The sequence below is a fragment of the Myiozetetes cayanensis genome, unplaced genomic scaffold (genome assembly GCF_022539395.1).
Source record: "Myiozetetes cayanensis isolate MyiCay16 unplaced genomic scaffold, myiCay2020 scf7, whole genome shotgun sequence".
NCBI classification, from domain to species: Eukaryota; Metazoa; Chordata; class Aves; order Passeriformes; family Tyrannidae; genus Myiozetetes; species Myiozetetes cayanensis.
In genome coordinates, this window is record NW_026087964.1 from 23,046,933 (window position 1) to 23,064,949 (window position 18,017).

The window sequence follows — 18,017 nt, forward strand, 5'->3', positions numbered from 1 at the left end:
AGAGCACAAGCTGAAATCTTCAAAAACCTCCTCCTGTAATAAGGATGCATTCTCTGACAAAGATAAATAAAAACATAAAAAACTAAAAATCTATCATATTTCCCTCAATTCTTTATATTTGCATGCTTAGCTAAATTTTAGATAATAGCTATAATCTTAGACACGCCCCAAAATATTCAATTTTCTAAGTGTTAAAACTTAACATTTAGTCACTCATATGACTGTAGGTGGTATACAGTGCCCTTCAATAGGAAGCACATGCCCTTAGGCTCAAAAATGAAGCAAAGCAATTGCAAAAATAAGAAGAATGCTAGGCTTCCAACCCAGAATGGTAGTTTCAGGGTCTTGTCTGGAATAAACAATAGGATCCTCTGATCCCTGTTCCTTATTGCCCTCCACATTCTTTTAAAAGAGCACCAAGAGAATACAGACAAAACTGATTTCAGGGTACAAAGCTGCAGTAAAACTGAAACTAGGCAGCCTAGAATAAAGAGTGAGGACTCGCATGAGACTCCAATGAGAATCCATCTAATTGCTAGGAAAATCAGAAAAGACGCTCTAAAGGAGATCTGAGACAGACTAAAACAGAAAAGGTCCAACAATTACCTGGATTTTTGAGTCAAATTGTCAGCTACTAGAGAAAGCATGGGACAAGGTGTTAGGGAGCAGAGAGGCTAGATGAAGTAAAAGGGATAAGCCGTGGGAGCACCAGAGCACAGCAAGCTGGGTCTGGCTGAAGTAGAGGAAACATGGACAGTGAACAGACACAAAGCTTGGCCATGAGAGGAAATAAATCGACAAAGACTACTACTGCAGTGCTGCCAGGAAGAGGGACTAAGACAGTACGGTAGGTGTATTAAAGAAACAAGAACAAGATTGTTTTGGGAAATGGGCAGAGTAGTAGTCCAGTAAATAAAATTTTCTCTTGGAACTCAAGATGATTGTCTGATATCTGGTCTTCCTTCACTGACAGCAAACATTTGTCAGTTTCATGAAGCAGCTCTTACTTCCCTTCCTGTGCCAGATACCACTGTTAGCAGGAGGAGACTCATTTTGATGTCTATTCCTTTGTACCTAATAAAGGCAGAAATTGTTGGTTCTTCTCTGATGATACAGCAGAAAAGTTCAGACAAAGTCACACAGCCTATCTGAAACAAGATTACTTTCAACTAGCTAATCCTCCTTTAGAAAGGCCAAGTATTTTAATGAAACAGTTTTTTGAAATCCAAAATCAGGAGGCAAGGGCAGAGTTCTCAAAGTTTTATAGATAACATGACAGTATTTCATGTTACACAGACACTAAATAAAATTTGGGGCTTCTATAGTTATTATATACTTGTGACCTGTAAGTTTTAAAAGCAGAGAGCTTTGTGAATTGCAGCAATCTGAATTAAAATACAGGGCTTGAACAATTATATAACAGGCACTGCGTTGCTTTCCGAGTGAACTTTATAAAACCCTGGCTAAAAATAAATACATCATAAAAACCAAAATACAGAATGAAAAAGGATTCCTAGGCACAGAATACAAGAGACAAGCCATCACTATCCTTGAAAAGCTACCTACAGATTTTATGTAACTGTCTTCATTCCCAAAGCGTCACCTCAATGATCTCTGAAAAATAAAGTAACGGTTGTGCCCAGTCTTCAAACTACCTTGACTTTTCAAGCTAAACAAGCTTAGGATTTTTATTTGGAGTAAGAACCTAACTTCTTTGTATACAGACATATTAAAAGTCAAATGAAATGCATTTATTTAAACTGTATACCCAAACCAATATGATGCCAGATAATGTCTAGTTTAGTGTTGCTCAGGCACTGGATTTTGCTCTTTCATGTGTTATTCTCCATATTCCTCCTGCATTGAAAGGAGTAGCATTCCCATGGGACAATGCAGCTACCTGAATACAAATAACAATGACTATGCAGTCACAAAGCGTATACCGAAAGCAAGGATATATTTTTATTTACGGGGACAGGCATGAGTGACTTTTGTATCTTCTAAGGATCTGTTAAAAATTTTTCTTTCCACAAAACAAAAGGAAACAAAATCTTTCATAACCTAGACTTCAGTTTTGAGACTCTGACCTTCAATACTGAAACAGTTAGCTGGAAAACAAATCTTTTACACTAGAGAGGGACATAGAGATAGCTTAGTCTGAACTGCTGAATACTCAAAGCACTGATCTTTTTTCCACCTCTATCAATTGCAAAAATCCTGGCCTCACAGGGTGCCTCTGAATTAGAAGCAGAGGGAAAGTTTGGCTGCTAGGGCCATGACGAGAAGCCTAACCAAGCCATCCCTCTTCCACTAAGAGACAAATGATTCCATCTGTAAATGGTATTAGCAAAAGTTGCTACCAAATATAGCAAATACCAAAATATAAATGTACACTTACCAGAGCACTAACTAGCTTGTATATAAAAGATTTAATAAAGTATTACTCAAAATAGGTTTTAAGAAACTATGACTAACAGATGAACAGTCTCTATAAAAATGTGCTAATGGGATCAGGAAGCTGGTACAAGGTGCAAACTTTTGTAAGAAGGGAATATACTCAAAAATTCGCTCTTAATATGACCCAACACCGTACAATAGTAACATCCTCCAATTTGCATCACCAGATGGCAGATTATGAGATCGAATTGGAAAGGAACCAACGTTAGATAAAAAGGTTTCAGCAGTTGAGGTTAGTACTTGTGGGCAGTTCTAGATCCTATTTATTAGTTACTGCTGTCCTTTTTTTTTTAATTGGTTTTGTCCCTTTTTTCTTTTACTGTTGTTGTCCCAACGTTTCCTAATGTGCTGTAGTAACTAGCCACTCTTAACTAACCTTTTAATAGTCTTGATTATGTATAGTTGAAGTTTTCTATGCTGCATCCATCACAAAACACATAACAGGAGTAGTTGCCATATATTGCGCAAGGGTACTGTTGGGTTGGCACTGTGAGACTCCTGTGAATGTACAAGTAGAATGCAATGGTGGTGTGACTGCAGAGAGAAAACAATCCCTGCTGCAGAATCCAGCCAAACTGATGTTGCACAACATGTTGCTGGAGTGAATCTGCTACAGTTTCAGTGGAGCCTCATTACTGAGACTTTACTAGAGAGACTATAGTAAGTGATTTCGCAGCAGAAATCATTAGTAAATGGGTGGGATGCCTTCTGGAACGCATGAAAACATGCTTGGTGCAAGATAAACACCAGCAACTTTGAATTTCTAGCTCTAGAACTGTATGCATACTTTTTACATGTGAAAATGTCCATTAGCACACCTCAATACTTAGCTTGCAGAACCATCAGTTACAGATCTCCTCTACCTAACATGTCTCAGACATCTATGTGCAAGCTGTGCTTCCTGACCTATGTGCCATAACTAACATTTCCAGGGTCAGCTTGGAGAAGAAGAATTAGATGAACTGCCTATGAGTTATACGAGGGAACATGTGATCAACACTGTAGACAGCTGAGGTATGAATGTTGCAATAAACATTGCACGATGATCACAAAACAGTGCCCGGTCCCCTGGACAATTACTCCATAACTCCATGAATAGGTACACTCCCTTTTAAAAGCAAAAGCAGGCCTTGCTAGAGCATTGCTTAGTAGACATAATGCTTTCATTAACTGCCTAGAGAATTATCAAAGTATGCATAACAGAAGCTGTCAGGGTCCAGAGAGAAACTGTCTATCCTAATGAGACTGGGAAAGTGGCATGAAAAGATCAGACCTGTGAGTAAGCCTCCCTTGCCCCTTTTCAAGCAGGGAGCAAGCCAGTGCTCTGTGATAAAAAGAGAGTGACACGCAGGTGAAAACACAAGGTATAACCTAAATACATAAATATTCTCACAATTGAGTAAAAGGAGTCAGAAAGCACACACTGGACTTGGAATAAGATTTGGTGTCAAACGCTCACTCAGGCACAGGCGCACATGCCTGAACTGGCTGGAAGGCCAATTGCAGACCCCAAATGACAAACCTGACCTAGCCATCAGCACCGATCGAGCTTACAGTGTTCGCCTGAAATAGGATTAGTATCAGCATTTCCTGGAAGCTGGCACAGAAGCTTTGTGGATTACAATGCTGACCACATATCCTCACCACCAACAGCAATTACAATAAATACCGATTTCCCCCCCCTCAGAGATCTTGAAAGTCAAAGACTCATTTAGCTGTCCTTGCTCTTTGATGATGGGAGGTAGAAGGGGAGCTTCACCCAATACTTAAATCTCTGCAGAGGCTATTCAGCATTCCGTGGGTGTTTATGAAGTACAAAATGTTTGATTAAAATAAAGGATACTAAGTATTTTAAAAATAAACATTTTGCATAAAATTATGACAATTGTTTGGGAAAACCTGGCCTTTTAATATTTGTAAATAATTTACAGCATACAGAGTACAGTAACAGCTGACAGGAATGACTGTGCATATGACATTACAAACAATACATCTTTAGTTGCATATAAATTAAATTTTTTACTAACAAGAACAAGGTGAGGAGGATGTGGGTGAGGAAGAAAAAAAGGTTGATACCTGTTGTCTTCGCTTCTCTTCTTCAATAGCAGCTTTGGCTTCTGCTTCTTTTACCTGTCCAGACATACAAAGTGATAAGCAACTGTTGTAAACAGCAACTAAATCTATTTTCTTATGGAGTCATAATAACTCCTATAGAATGGTTCTCAGCAAAAGGATGCAATACGTCCATCATGTGAGCTCTTGACTTACTGAGATGACAAAATATTCTTCGAAAAAGCTGTATCATCTTACATTTGGAAAACACAGAACATATAATGGGTGCAAAAGGTTGTAAACTGAACTTCTGACTTGGTAAGGTGAAACAACAAGTATAAAACCTTTAAATAAGAGTCTGTTTACTATCAACTGGGAGAATTCCTAAAGACAGTAATTCTAAGTTTTCAGCAACTTTATCCTCAATTCAGTACACCTCACACATACAGATAATTCCTATGTATGTATATAATTTACACATGTATTTTATTCCAAATACTCTAAATATTCCCTGACTACTAGAGCAAAATGAAACCTCTATATTTGTAAATAATACAAAAAGTACTGGATAATGCATAACAAAACTGCTTTAAAGCCCTTAGTGTAATACAAACCAAATGTAATTACAAACACTCCACCATCAAAAAGTCATATAAAAAGAAGACATGGGAGTTAGAATTGATAATTCTATTGAAATATTTTGCATGTTCAAGAAAGCAAATTAAATGCTAGAAAGTATTAAGAAAAAATGGTACAGGAAAAACATCAGGATCTAAACACGCCATGCTCTTGAATCTTAGCTCCTGCATTCAGTTTTGGTCCAGCAACAACAAAAGAATGTGAAGCCTGAACATATACAAAAGATAACAGGGTGGAGTGACTTCCATATAAAGAGATGCATAACTAGGATTCATAAACAGGGCACCAAATCCTGAAAAGTGTAAAGATGCCAAATAGGGATAAAATGTCAGTAATTATTTTTCATAAAGCAAAGGCATAAAATGAAATTACCAGGAGGTTGGCTCACAACAGAGGGAAGTATTCTACTCCCACAGAGTATTTGGCTAAATCTAGAATTTCAGTGTACAGGACGTTTATAGATGCCAAAAGTTTATGTCAACTGAAAAACCACCAGGCATGCTAATAGGAGATAAATCCAACAAAGACCAAGAGACAAAAGGACAGCATCTCACCCTCCTAAATTCCCATAGTCAGAAATCACTAAGTAATAGTAGTTAACAGAAAGAGTATAAGGGGGAAGTTTATGTGTCTGTCTTCTTGTATACATTTTTGGGCCTCTTTTTGACTACTGAATCACTATCTCCGAAAAGTTAGATGTAAAAATCCATTCACAACTTGAAATGAGAAACAGTCTTGGTCATAATAACTGGATGATCTGCATACTAACAATGACAATAATTTACTAAATACGGTTTGCATAGGTGGAATTTGTTACAAATAATTTGCAATTCAAGAATTTTTGACGACTCAGGAGAAAGCACACTAGCCCATGCTTTAGCACACTGTAGCTCAGTGTGCACTGAGGGCAGGGTCAATAGAATAGTCCTATTTGCAGGTTTTCAGACAAATTTTTAAATTACTGAACCCTGTATTAAATAAAAGCATTACTGAGAATTTCATTAATCTAGGAATAGTGGCAGAGTCTCTTTAGAAAAGTGTGTATAAAACCTTTTCAGCCATGCACATCTGAAATCTTAAAGTCTGGTGTGCAAAAAAACTATACAACTAGCCTCCTGGTATTTCACTGCCATCTAATGGCAAAGTTTCAGCTACAGAAGAAAAAGTGACCCACAAATGTGGAAATAAGGCAACAGAAATGCTTCTTTTTACACTGGTGTGGTCATATTTGTAAAAGATACATAGGAATAACATACATAGGTAGAGGAAACCTTAACCATTATAATCACAGTATAGAAAAACATTTCTAGAACTATCTCTTTAATAAAATGTACAGAAAAAGATACAATTCCTCTGAAGTGCATACTCACTAAGTCCCAGACATGAAAATTTTTATTAAGAATTAATGCACTTTGTTTTCACAGATTCATGTTTGTTTTGCAATTGTGCACATTTATCTCTCTAAATGTCTGGAGTTTTTATAAGATTTTTTCCAGTCTGGACATGTTAGAAAGTAAGACACAATAAACTACTTTTGTCAAGTGCATATAGTAGGAGACCATTCTAGTATGTCATTTGCATGGTAAGTCAACACAGGTTACAAGAACGTGCCTAGTAAGAACATAAATAGAACTTTATTACTTCGCATAAACCACCCTCTTAAAAAGTAAAACTATATTCTTCTGTAAGCAAAGTACACATAGCTAGGTTATGCCATTCAGTATTGCTTATAGTAGAAACTTTTAGCCATGTTCTCATTGCATTAGACCATTCCTCCCTGTGGATTGTAACCTCAGGGTGAGAAACTGGCAGTAGTATCGGCTGAAGTAAAACTGCAGCTGACACTACACCACACTGAGACACGCTGCTGTGTTCCAGCTCTTGCAGTCTGTTGTGAGTTCACCTTGCTTTAATGAACGACTCTGTATCCTGTGAACTTATCTTCACACTCTTACTGGAACTGTTTGTTATGATTGGAATTTTCTAAGAGCATCTCTCAAGAGTTTTAGCATTTGACCTGCTTGCAAAGTTGCAGGATTTAGTCTATGTGGTACTTGTTAGAACTTGTCAATCAACCCTGAAAATCCGAGCAGAAGTAGACAAAATTCAGCTTTACCCACTGAGTTTTTGGCTTGTACATTTACCAAATCTAATACTTACCTGATAAAAACCAAGCAAGTCATGCACCAATTCTTTTTGTTTACATTTTTATAAAAGGCTTATTATAAGAACAAGGTTGATATTTTGTCCCTCTGTGTGACAGCATGCAGCAATTTCTTCATGTCATAAAACAGCAGAACTAGGGAGAAGTCACATTTACAGCAGACTAAAAAGTATTCTGCAATTGGTGAAAACTCTCCATTCTTCTGGTACAGTGTACCTAATACAGTGTGGCAGGATTACACTCTATGCTGGACAAGCTGAGCATCCAGTGGCTGCAAAACTTTCACTAGAGATCTAACAATGTCCTCTGAAGCAGCCTGACCCTAATCTTACAACATTAATCATCACTAAAGACTATTTTACTACCACTAAACATCACTTGTTCTCAGTGAAAGAGGAAAGAATCAGTTCCAACAAACTAAAAGAAAAAAAACTAAAAAGCAGAATATAATTTAAAATAGTATTTCATTGAGCTAATTAACACTGTTCACAAATGCAAGTCTGAAAAAATAGCTGCTATTCAATACCATATCCACTTACGATGTAGTTTTTGTTGCGATTGCCTTAAAAAATAATTGTGTTCATTTTTTCTACTTTTCTTGAAGCACTGAGAAGAAATTATAGCTACAACAGATACATTACCTCAGATGCTTTCCGCTTTATTTCCTTGCATAATGCATCACATTCCAGTGAAACCTGGCCTTCTTGTATCTTGCTGCACTGTATTTCCTGTAAAGAATAATTTGTCTTTTATAATCATTTTCCTATATAAAATTTTAGCTATAACGTTCATTTCTTTATGTCTCACTTGTTTGCCTGAGACAAAATAAGATAACCTTCTGGACCTCTGGCAGAATGAGTTCCCATTCAGAGCCTTAGTCATTTCATATACATTCTCTTAACTGGTTCAGATTACAGGGGAAGATCTGGTCAGCAGGGAAAAAATTAAGTAATTCTCATTCACACTTTCTCCCCTTCTCCTAATATTGAAGAAATTAAAAAAAAAAAAAGAGGGTTAACTGTAAGCAGAGACTGATCCATTTTAAGCACTTTTTCTGTAAATGTCATCCTTTCCCCTGCTAAACACCCCATCTGCAAGACTTCAGGATGCACAAGACATGTCTTGGAGAAGCCTGAGAATTCAGGGAACTGGACCCTGTTTGGAACACTTGGAAGTTAACTGGGTCCAGAAAAATAATTTAAATGCCTTTTCATTAAGCCAGATTATGTTTTTTTTTCCATCAAGTTATAATTATTTGTCAAGATTTCTCATCAATTTCTGTTGTTCCCCTCATAATTATATATAACTACAGTAAACTTGTTTCATTACTTTGTTCTTATCTTTGTTAGAAACTAAGGGTGCTGATGGCCCTACTTGCTTTAGGTTTACAGGGAACCTTAAACTGATTAAATCAGTTTCCATTTCACAACATCTGTGCTAGTTCCAACTTATATAAACTTTCCCAGTATCACCAGAGAAATATAATTTGTTTTCCTCAAATCACTCCAGGTCATCTGACTGGTCTTCTCATAAAGCTACAAAAATATAAATGTACTCAAAGCTAAAGCTATTTTAAGTCAGGCAGTTATCATATGCTAGAATTAACAAGATTGTATATTCTCTAGTGAATATTCTGATATAGCAGCCTAGACTGTCAGCTGATGTGAACTGTTACAGCTCTACTAGAGTAACTGGGCCTATTCTAATCTGCACCATCCCCAAAAGTCATCCATACAAGACCAGGAACATGTAAAAAATATACACGTCCTTCTCAAATTGCAACTTAGAAATTTACCTTTTTCAGTCTCTTACAGAGACATCGGAGTTTAACCTTCTGGTTACAGTTCAGAGGACAGCTACCTGAGTGACAAATCTCTTTACATCGGTGACCACAGGGCAACTATAAAGAACAAAACACGCAAATTAAACTCCCACATCAATAAAAATTTGCTTGTTATTTACTGTACTTCAGTTCCTATAGAACAATGTCTCTTTTATTGGCACAGCTTGATTAAAAAACCGTTTCTCCTTTCAAATGTTTCAAGAGCAGTCACCTCCACAGCAATGCTTACAATTACCCTAGCTATCTGTATGTGGGGGGAATACAAATAGACAAGGTAAAAAACCCCTGAAAACTGAAATTAAGTGTACTGTAGCTATCTGTAGATTAGACAGAGTAATAAAAGAAAAAGGAAAGAATCAGAAGCAAAAACACTGCAAAAGAAATTCTGCATGCAAGAATCATCTGAACTATGCATAATTAAAATACAGGTCATCAGTATTCTTATAATGTCCAAAAATTCACAAAATCCTAAATTTCTGCATTTGGTAGATTATCCCATTTCTGCCATCTGAGAGATAAAGCCTTTTTTTACTGCCAATATGATTTTTAACACTTATAAAAAAAATATTATCATTCCATAACTGCATTAAGAATTGAGTTAATAACTTATATATGCTGACTGATAAGAATGTAGCAGTGCTCCCAGCACTATATTAGATAAAAATACATCAAGAAAGTAAGCAAACTTTTTTCACTGTTAAAGACTTAACTGAAAATATCCCTTGCTCATACACATGTCCATAAGAAATCTTCATAATAACAATTTTTCATTTTCAATTACATAACCCAGTACTGTTTATAATTGAAGATGGAAGCTCACAGGAGACATCTAAACAACTGATTTACAGAGATAGCTTTAAATCCAGGAACTAAAATAGCATTAGACAGTGTTCTTTATTAGAAGTGAAATTTCACCTCCTTGTTGTCATCAAGAGATTAACACAACTTGGAAAATGCTGTAAAACATATATTTTTGAGACAGTTGAGTAGTTCATACATGGTTATGAAACTCAGGTGTATACACCTTGATTAGTAAATCTGAATCTCAGAAGTCCACAGCAACTGGCTCAACATCTGAGCTAGCATCATGAAACACATACCTAAACAGAACATGAAACTTTCCAACTAAAAATTATGGAAGATATCCATGTTTTCATGTCCATGACCACTACAAACTATCATTACACTGACACATACTTTGTAGTTTAGGCTCAGGTTTTTTAGTGACTGTTTCAGCACATTTCATACAGGCTTAGGAGGAACATCCAAGTCACCACGCTCAGTCCTGAAGTCCAGTCTTCCTACAAGCAAGCAACTCCTATGATCCTTCCAGGACTGGATGAAGTCTTACCATGAAAACAGTTCCCCTTCTAACCCCATTCTACTGTTTTGCTAAGGAGAGATGCACATCTCACCAAGAGATGCACAAGTTTTTTTGAATTTTTTAGATTTGTTCTAGCCAGTCTAAGCCCCTTAGTTCTTATTCTCATATTGAAATATTTCTCTACTGCCCTTTCATAAAAGGCTCTTTATTTCCATAGTATTCCTTTCATTGAATTTCAACCAGCTTAAATCAATGTTTCTTGAATACATAGCCAGAAGTGCATGTAATATTCCAAATGACATCTCAGCAGGAAGGTCTTTGTACAATGCCCTAACTGCACCTCATTTTTACTAGAGTATCTTCCCCAATATATCTTGACGTCTCATTTGCATTTGTCTCCAGCAAATCATGCTGTGACAATAAGAATTTCTGCTGTTTCTTGGAAACTTACTATTAGCTTCACATGCATGGTCTAACTCGTTTTTTTCCTGCATCATGACCCAAATACATGTGTTCTGCAGATGCACTTCCTCAATTCTCACATACTGACAACCCTGTGCAGATTTTCATCAGAAAATTCCAATGCTTATTTGGTGCCAAGGTCACTACTGAAAACAATGAAAGGTCAAGTGTCAGTTCAGTCCTTGGGAAGCCTTCCTTATTGTTAATATCTCTTGCTTCAACTTTTGCTTTAGTTTTGTTGTTGTTTTGGGGTTTTTGGGGGTGTTTTTAAAAAAAAAAAATCAAATACAGACAGTTGTTTTCTTTAGCCCACCTTCATCCTTGTATTAAACCTCTCCTGTATCTGAACTACATATTCACTGAGCAGCATTGACTCACTTGCTCTGCTGAAGTCTCACATAGATCTAATCTAGTCGCTTTATCTGGAGGGAAAAACACATAAACCAGTCACCTTATCAAAGAAGGAATTTAGTTTTCTTTCAGGTACAGCTGATCATCGGCAAATATTTTTGCCTGAAATAAAAAAATTATTTTGCCTTATTTTGGAAAGATGAGGGAAGAAACTTGTCTTTAACTTTGTATGCCACCAAAGTCAGACTACCAGCCAGAACATGGAGCCTTCTCACTAGTGACCACAATCTCTGCAAAACCAATTTACTACTGCATGACCTCTGTGCAGTAGGAGGGCCCTTCTGGCTCTCTGTCTAAGAGAATCATACAGAATAACTCAGTCTAGTCTCATCTGCAAGTCATCTCAAGCTGGCCAGAGCAAGCCATGGCTAGAACTATTACTTCCAGATTACTCTTCTGTTCTCATTAGGCACATTTTCATTAATAGTGGCAAAGCCCAAACAAACAGTCTTATAACTGACATGTCAGAGCTGCAAATTCAAGACAGTAGCCCTCACCTCAACCTCCAGGTACAACTACACCATTAGAGCAAAATTCCAATACTGAAATACAAATGTACACATCTAGTTCCCTTCATAGAGCTACACAGTTCACATCTACACGGATGCAGGACAAGAATGAAGCTGGTAGGAAAACTTTTTTTTTACTCCCTCCAATGCAAAACCAACATTAAAGAAATGTCAAGAGAAGCAGAGTAAAATGCATGGCAAAATAACATTTACCCATGATCTCAGAAAACAAAAGCAATCATTCCGCTGCTTCTGCTGAAAAAAAAATGTAATGGGATGGATTTTTTTTTGCTTGTTTTTAAATTCCATACTGAACTAATTGGTGCTAAAACTGAAAGTGTGTGCCCCCTTAGATCCCCTTCTACTATACAAGATACCTTGTCAATAGCTTGTGGACTGAAGGCAAAAATGAACAGGCTTTATGCTTGCTATGGCAAGGCCTTTAAAAGAAGAGATTTAATTCACTGAAAAGAAACTCCCAAAATATCCTACAAGTATTTTCCCCATAGTCAATGCATTTAAATCAACATTATATCTGATGATGGTAAAACCCATCAATATCTATGGAGGCTTAACTGATCTCTGACAGAAGGTAAAAAATACAACCTGTTAGTACACATCTGATAATAAAGAAAATAACCTGTTAGTACAGAAAACAGCACTTTTGAGTAGCAATCCCAAAAACTAAGTACAAAAGAGAATTTTTTGACTTCCAAAAAAATGTTTGCAGCCCACATATATTTGCACGGTGGGTTTACAGCATTAAATTTTATTTCCAGAACGCTTCATTAATTTATTAAAAAACCCTAAAAGATATGCCTACTCCTAAAATTTAGAAAATCATAGAATCATTAAAGGTGGTAAAGGCCTTTAAGATCAATGAGTCCAACCCTTTACCTGACACTACCAAGTTCACCACTAAACTATGTCCCCAGATGCCACATCCACACATTTTTTTTTCCACTTCCAGGGATTGGTGACTCCACCGTTTCCCTGGGCAGCCTACTCCAGTGCCTGATCACTCATTCAGTGAAGATATTTTTCCAAGTATCCAATCCAAAACTCCCCTGGCACAACTTGAGGCTGTTTCCCTCTTGTCCTGTCACTTATTACTTGTGAGAAGAAACTGGACTCCCACCTGCTACAACCTCCTTTCAGGTAATTGTAGGGTGATGAGGTCCCCCCTGAGCCTCCTTTTCTGCAGCTCCCTCAGCCGTTCCTCATATAACTTGTGTTCCAGCCCCTTCAGCAGCTTCATTGCCCTTCTCTGGACAGGCTCCAGCACCTCCATGTCTTTCTTGTGGCAAGGGGCCCAAAACTGAACACAGGATTCAAGGTGCAGCCTCAACAGTGCCGAGTACAGGGGAAGAAATAACATCGTCTCTACTGCACTATGATGCTAAAATAAATTTATCACAGTGGGGTCCCATACTTCATATCAAGACAGTAGTAAAGTGCACAGTAAAAGTAGAAGGTATAGTTATTTTGTTAAGAAATACTAACTAAATCGAATAAAGTGTTGAACACGGATTCGCAAATACTGACAGGAATACATAAACAATGAAAACTGACACTTAAAATTTCTATGTAAGAATTGTCTCAAAACATCTGCAAGCATGATCATAAGAATTTAATCACCCTGATTAAAAACAAATTAAATTTCCTTCAAGAGGATATTTTGTTATTGTTACCAAATAAGAGAATTAACTTTTTAATTAAAGGATCTCATCTAACAGCTGTGGTAATATCAAAGACACTGCTTCTCCCTAAAGTAAAAAGAAAATGGGGGCTGTATCATATAATGCTAGAAGTCACTTTTATAGTTTTATACTGCCATAGCCAAAACAAAAGTATAAAAACTTTCAAGATTTTAACGTTCTTGTAGCATTTTTTTCAAGGCACCAGGCAATATAATTACTTTTCTTTATCCCCAAATGTATCGTGGTACCTGTAAATCAAATATGGTAGCACACTGTCTATTGCAGTTTCCATTAACCAAGTTGCACTATGGTAAGCTTTGAGTGACAGTGCACACTGATTTTTAGCAAACATCAACTTCACTGAGCTCTACTAATGACCCAGGGTCAGTTTCTGACATCAAGTAAGAAAATTCTCAGGAAACACTATTTTTTGAATTTGAAATTTACTTGAGGTTGCCAAAACTGTACATAAAACACTTCCATTTTAGTTTTGGGCAGACATATTAGATTCGTAAACTTCAAACACTCTAAATTGGTCAAGGTATTTGTAAGTTCTTGTCTTATGAGACAAAAACTTACAAAGAGTAAAATGGGGTTGACCTAGATTTGCTTGGGAGGGTGGTGGCAGTGGCAGGGTGATGTCTGTTAAGGTTGCTCCTTTAAATTGTGTTTATCAATTATTCCTTTAAAAGAGAACTACCGGTATAATTTATATTATGATACAATTAGTTGATTTTCTCTAAGTTGCAGACAAATATTGTACACTTATAAAACAGAAACAGACAAAACATCCCTATCACTGTTTAATATTCAGAGAAATGGAAACAGATATTTTAGGAAAAAAAATGGTAAAATCCTCATACTGTACACATCAAGTTACTAAAGTAGGATCTGAAGAAAGCAGGATGAACTGTAACACAAAGATATGAACTACTGAAGCAGGAAGGTACTAATAACTTCTGTGTTTTATCAAAGACAGTAAGAGTTAGAGCTAGAATCACAGGAAGGGAAAAGTATGCATTTTTACATCATCAATTACACTAAAATGATTCTCTGCATAGCAGAAGGTGCAGAAAACCTTATTTTCCAAGACAATTACTGAAATAAGGACCTCGCAGTTAAGTTAAAGCTTTATAAAAATAACACAGACTGTTTCCCTAAGCTTTCTTTCCCATCAATTCACTTTAGTTGATATAAGTTAAAAGGACATCATCTGTGGAACAGGGCAATTCTGAACTGGAAGCTAGAATCCTGGACTGCTATTAGGTGGATTTTAAATCCCAGAATGAGTCTGGGGAATATGTCTAGAAATATCACAAGTTACATTAATCAAAGATAAGATATGGGAGAAAAAAATCTTTGTAGAGAAGCTGAAGTACAGAACACATAGTTTATGATAAGAGATTATAAGCACTCTTGAAAATAAAGAGGAGAAATCTTGGAGCAAATAAAACCAGAGTAACAGAAAGGGATGTGAAAGGACAAAATTAAGAGGTAAATGGACAATAAAATAATATCTCAGTGTTCCCTCACCAGGAAGAGGGCTTTCAGACATCCAGATGAGAAAACTGTGACAGGCACATTCATTTACAGGAAAAAGATAGGCATCTACAAGGGCAAAAAGCAGAAGATACAAGTAGGCACAGAGCACAAGAGCACAGCCTTCCTGCTGGGGTTAACACAACCTTGTCTGAAAAGTAGAGAAACAGACATTGCTGGGAAAGCAGCAGGAATCCTGTGAATTTATACATTTACTCAAAAGCAAAAAAAGACTTCTAATAAAGGCAAAGATTCAAATGTCAAGTTTCTGACACTGGAAGATAATGAAACAATAGAAAAGTTTTGAACCTACATTTATTATATTGGTAAGAAGGCAGAGATCTCAGACTAGAGAACATCCTAAGTAATCCAGCATATGGGGACTGAGTGGAATCAGGGAAGGAGAATGGGTCAAATCAAAGCCTTTATAAGTGCCATTGAATTATGAGACAAAGAGACTCAGCTACACAGTAAAAGGCCAAATCACATCAACAAAACAGTGATTAAGGGATAAAATATTTTCTTCAGTACAAGCATTTTTATTGCAGAGAAGAATTTATCAGAAATTCTGGAGGGTTTAGCAGTGGAAGCCCTTTCCAAAATATTCCTGACTATTCCTGTTTTTCCCCTTTATACATTTTATAACCCTACAGTGGGACATGGAATGAGGAAAGGGCTGTCACTCCCACCACAGCTAATTACAACTGAAAAACAAACATAAAATCATGCACAGATTTCTGAAAGCACATGAGTAGCACATAACAACAGCACTGGAAGGGACAACAAGCACAAAATCATTTGATCCACCCCTCATGTCCAATTGTGTTTAACATTGCTTTAAGACAAATCCTGAAACATGTCTAAGCTGTTACTGATGAAAATTCAGAAGCTTCTCCAACCACTTCCTGCCCTGCTCCACAAGCTTTACTACTCAACAGCAGTATTCAACAGGAATCTTCCTTACAGATGCCGATTTTCATTGGTGCATAGTCTAAACATCATACCATGAGGATATTATTCTTCTCTTCTTCACAGCCCTTTAAATACACCCAGATACAGTAGAGAGATTAACTGCCTTGTCTTCCATTTCACACTACTTAACATCTATTTCACTAACACACCAGAGCATTATTAGCTCATCTCCCTTATTAAGTATAAAAACCCTTTGCCCCCAAATTGTTGCACAGACAGGGATTGCTAGACCTGCACTTAGATGAGAACAATAGCAAGTTCAATTCTCAATATTTTTCCTAATTGAACAGCCTCCAAACATCTTCCAAGTACAGTTCACTAACCACCTTTGCATCTATCATTTAGCATACTCATTTAGACTAAGCTTCTCTAGTTTGCTTGGTCTATATCCACAAGATCCGACATATCGATCAAATCAAGTATTTCTTTGTTAATATGGGTTACCTCTTTGGGGCACTGATTTTTGCAGGAAATAAGATGCTCCTTTTCTTTTAAATCAGCACATGTTAGCTTTCTGTAAAAGGAAAGATGTATTTGTGATAATTTCCAATTTAAACCCAACAACAGTCAATACAATTAGGGGTACATTTTAAGTATATCTCACTGCAAAGAAAAGTAAACTCATTTGTCCACATCCTGTGCGACTAATATAAACCTATTTTACAGACAAACCCACATAAATTTAGAGGACTTGAGGTACTCAAAATAAAATGAGCAAAGGAGAACATACTTGCATATGATGAATATTTTCAGAGCAATACACAAAAGACAGTGCTTAAATCCACAAGTTCCATCTTATATTTTATAAAGCCTAGCTTATCCTCTATGCACACACACACAAATGATTTTAAAAGTGTACAAATTATTAAGGAGTTTTCCCATTAGAAAAGCTAGAAATTGCAGGACAATTCCTGTATCTAAAGGACATACTATTTGCAATTAATTGCAAAGACCTTTTACACTAACATCACTAATTCTAATTCTTGTTATAAAATTCTTCTTCACATACTCTAAAAGAAGCATAGAACAAACATTAATTACTATAATATTTGCATAATTCAAAATATTATCTGTATTATAAAAACATTATCAAAATAATTTCTGTTCATGAGACTCCATGCATTTACAGTAATTTTAGTTAATACCAATAATAATAATAAATAATGGCCAGTCTTCGCGAGCGAAGATCCGGGGAAGGTCTTTACACCTTCCAGCCTGCGCATTGGATTTTTTAGGTGAGACACAGTGTGCACGGAACTGAGCCCACCCTTTAATCCTAAGGTTCATCTGCCGGGGCCAAGCGAGCTTGGACGGTGGCAGCGAGGTCCTTAGGACGTAGATGGATTGCTAACGAGCTCCATCTGCCCGGGAGTGTCCCTGACTGGGAATCGAACCCGGGTCTCGGCGGTGATAGCGCCGTGCCCTTACCACTAGACCACCAGGGGCTCTTTAATACCAATAAAACTGGCAACATTTAAATAGAAAAACCATTATATTACTAATTACAATCTTCAAGAGAAATTTTTTAACTTGCCGTAGCTCCTATCCCCAGACATTTCAAATCGTTTCCAGTTAGTAGCATTCAAATGAAAAGTTGGGTTGTGTTCTGACACTTACAAGCATTCAACATACAGTACTGATAGTTTACAGTGACACTTTATTTTAAGCATCTGAAGACATGATGGGCAATCCCCTGGATGACAGGGCAAAACACATCGGTGAGGACAGCCAGATGGTCGGGGCTTGGTACACTCCTCTTCACACTGTGAACATTCTGGACCCGCCTAGCAAAATGAAAACAAAGTACTAAAGAAAGTGAAAAACATTTGTTTGTGAGATGTCATTAACAAGCTCTTATACAGAAGAAAGAGTTGGGGTGTAAAATACATTTTTGAAAAGCAGAGTAGAAATTCCAGTCATATATAAGTGTCATATATAAGAAAAA

General features: G+C 36.8%; 1 protein-coding gene across 1 annotated transcript in view; it reads right to left on the minus strand.

The window, feature by feature from the left end:
* The window catches only part of NFXL1 (nuclear transcription factor, X-box binding like 1), a 47,891-nt gene that overhangs the window by 3,618 nt on the left and 26,256 nt on the right, over positions 1-18,017 (minus strand). Inside the window, 5 exon segments of the mRNA XM_050338146.1 lie at positions 4,534-4,587; positions 7,954-8,040; positions 9,108-9,212; positions 16,517-16,586; positions 17,690-17,856. Of these exon segments, the coding sequence (XP_050194103.1) occupies positions 4,534-4,587; positions 7,954-8,040; positions 9,108-9,212; positions 16,517-16,586; positions 17,690-17,856 (483 nt within the window).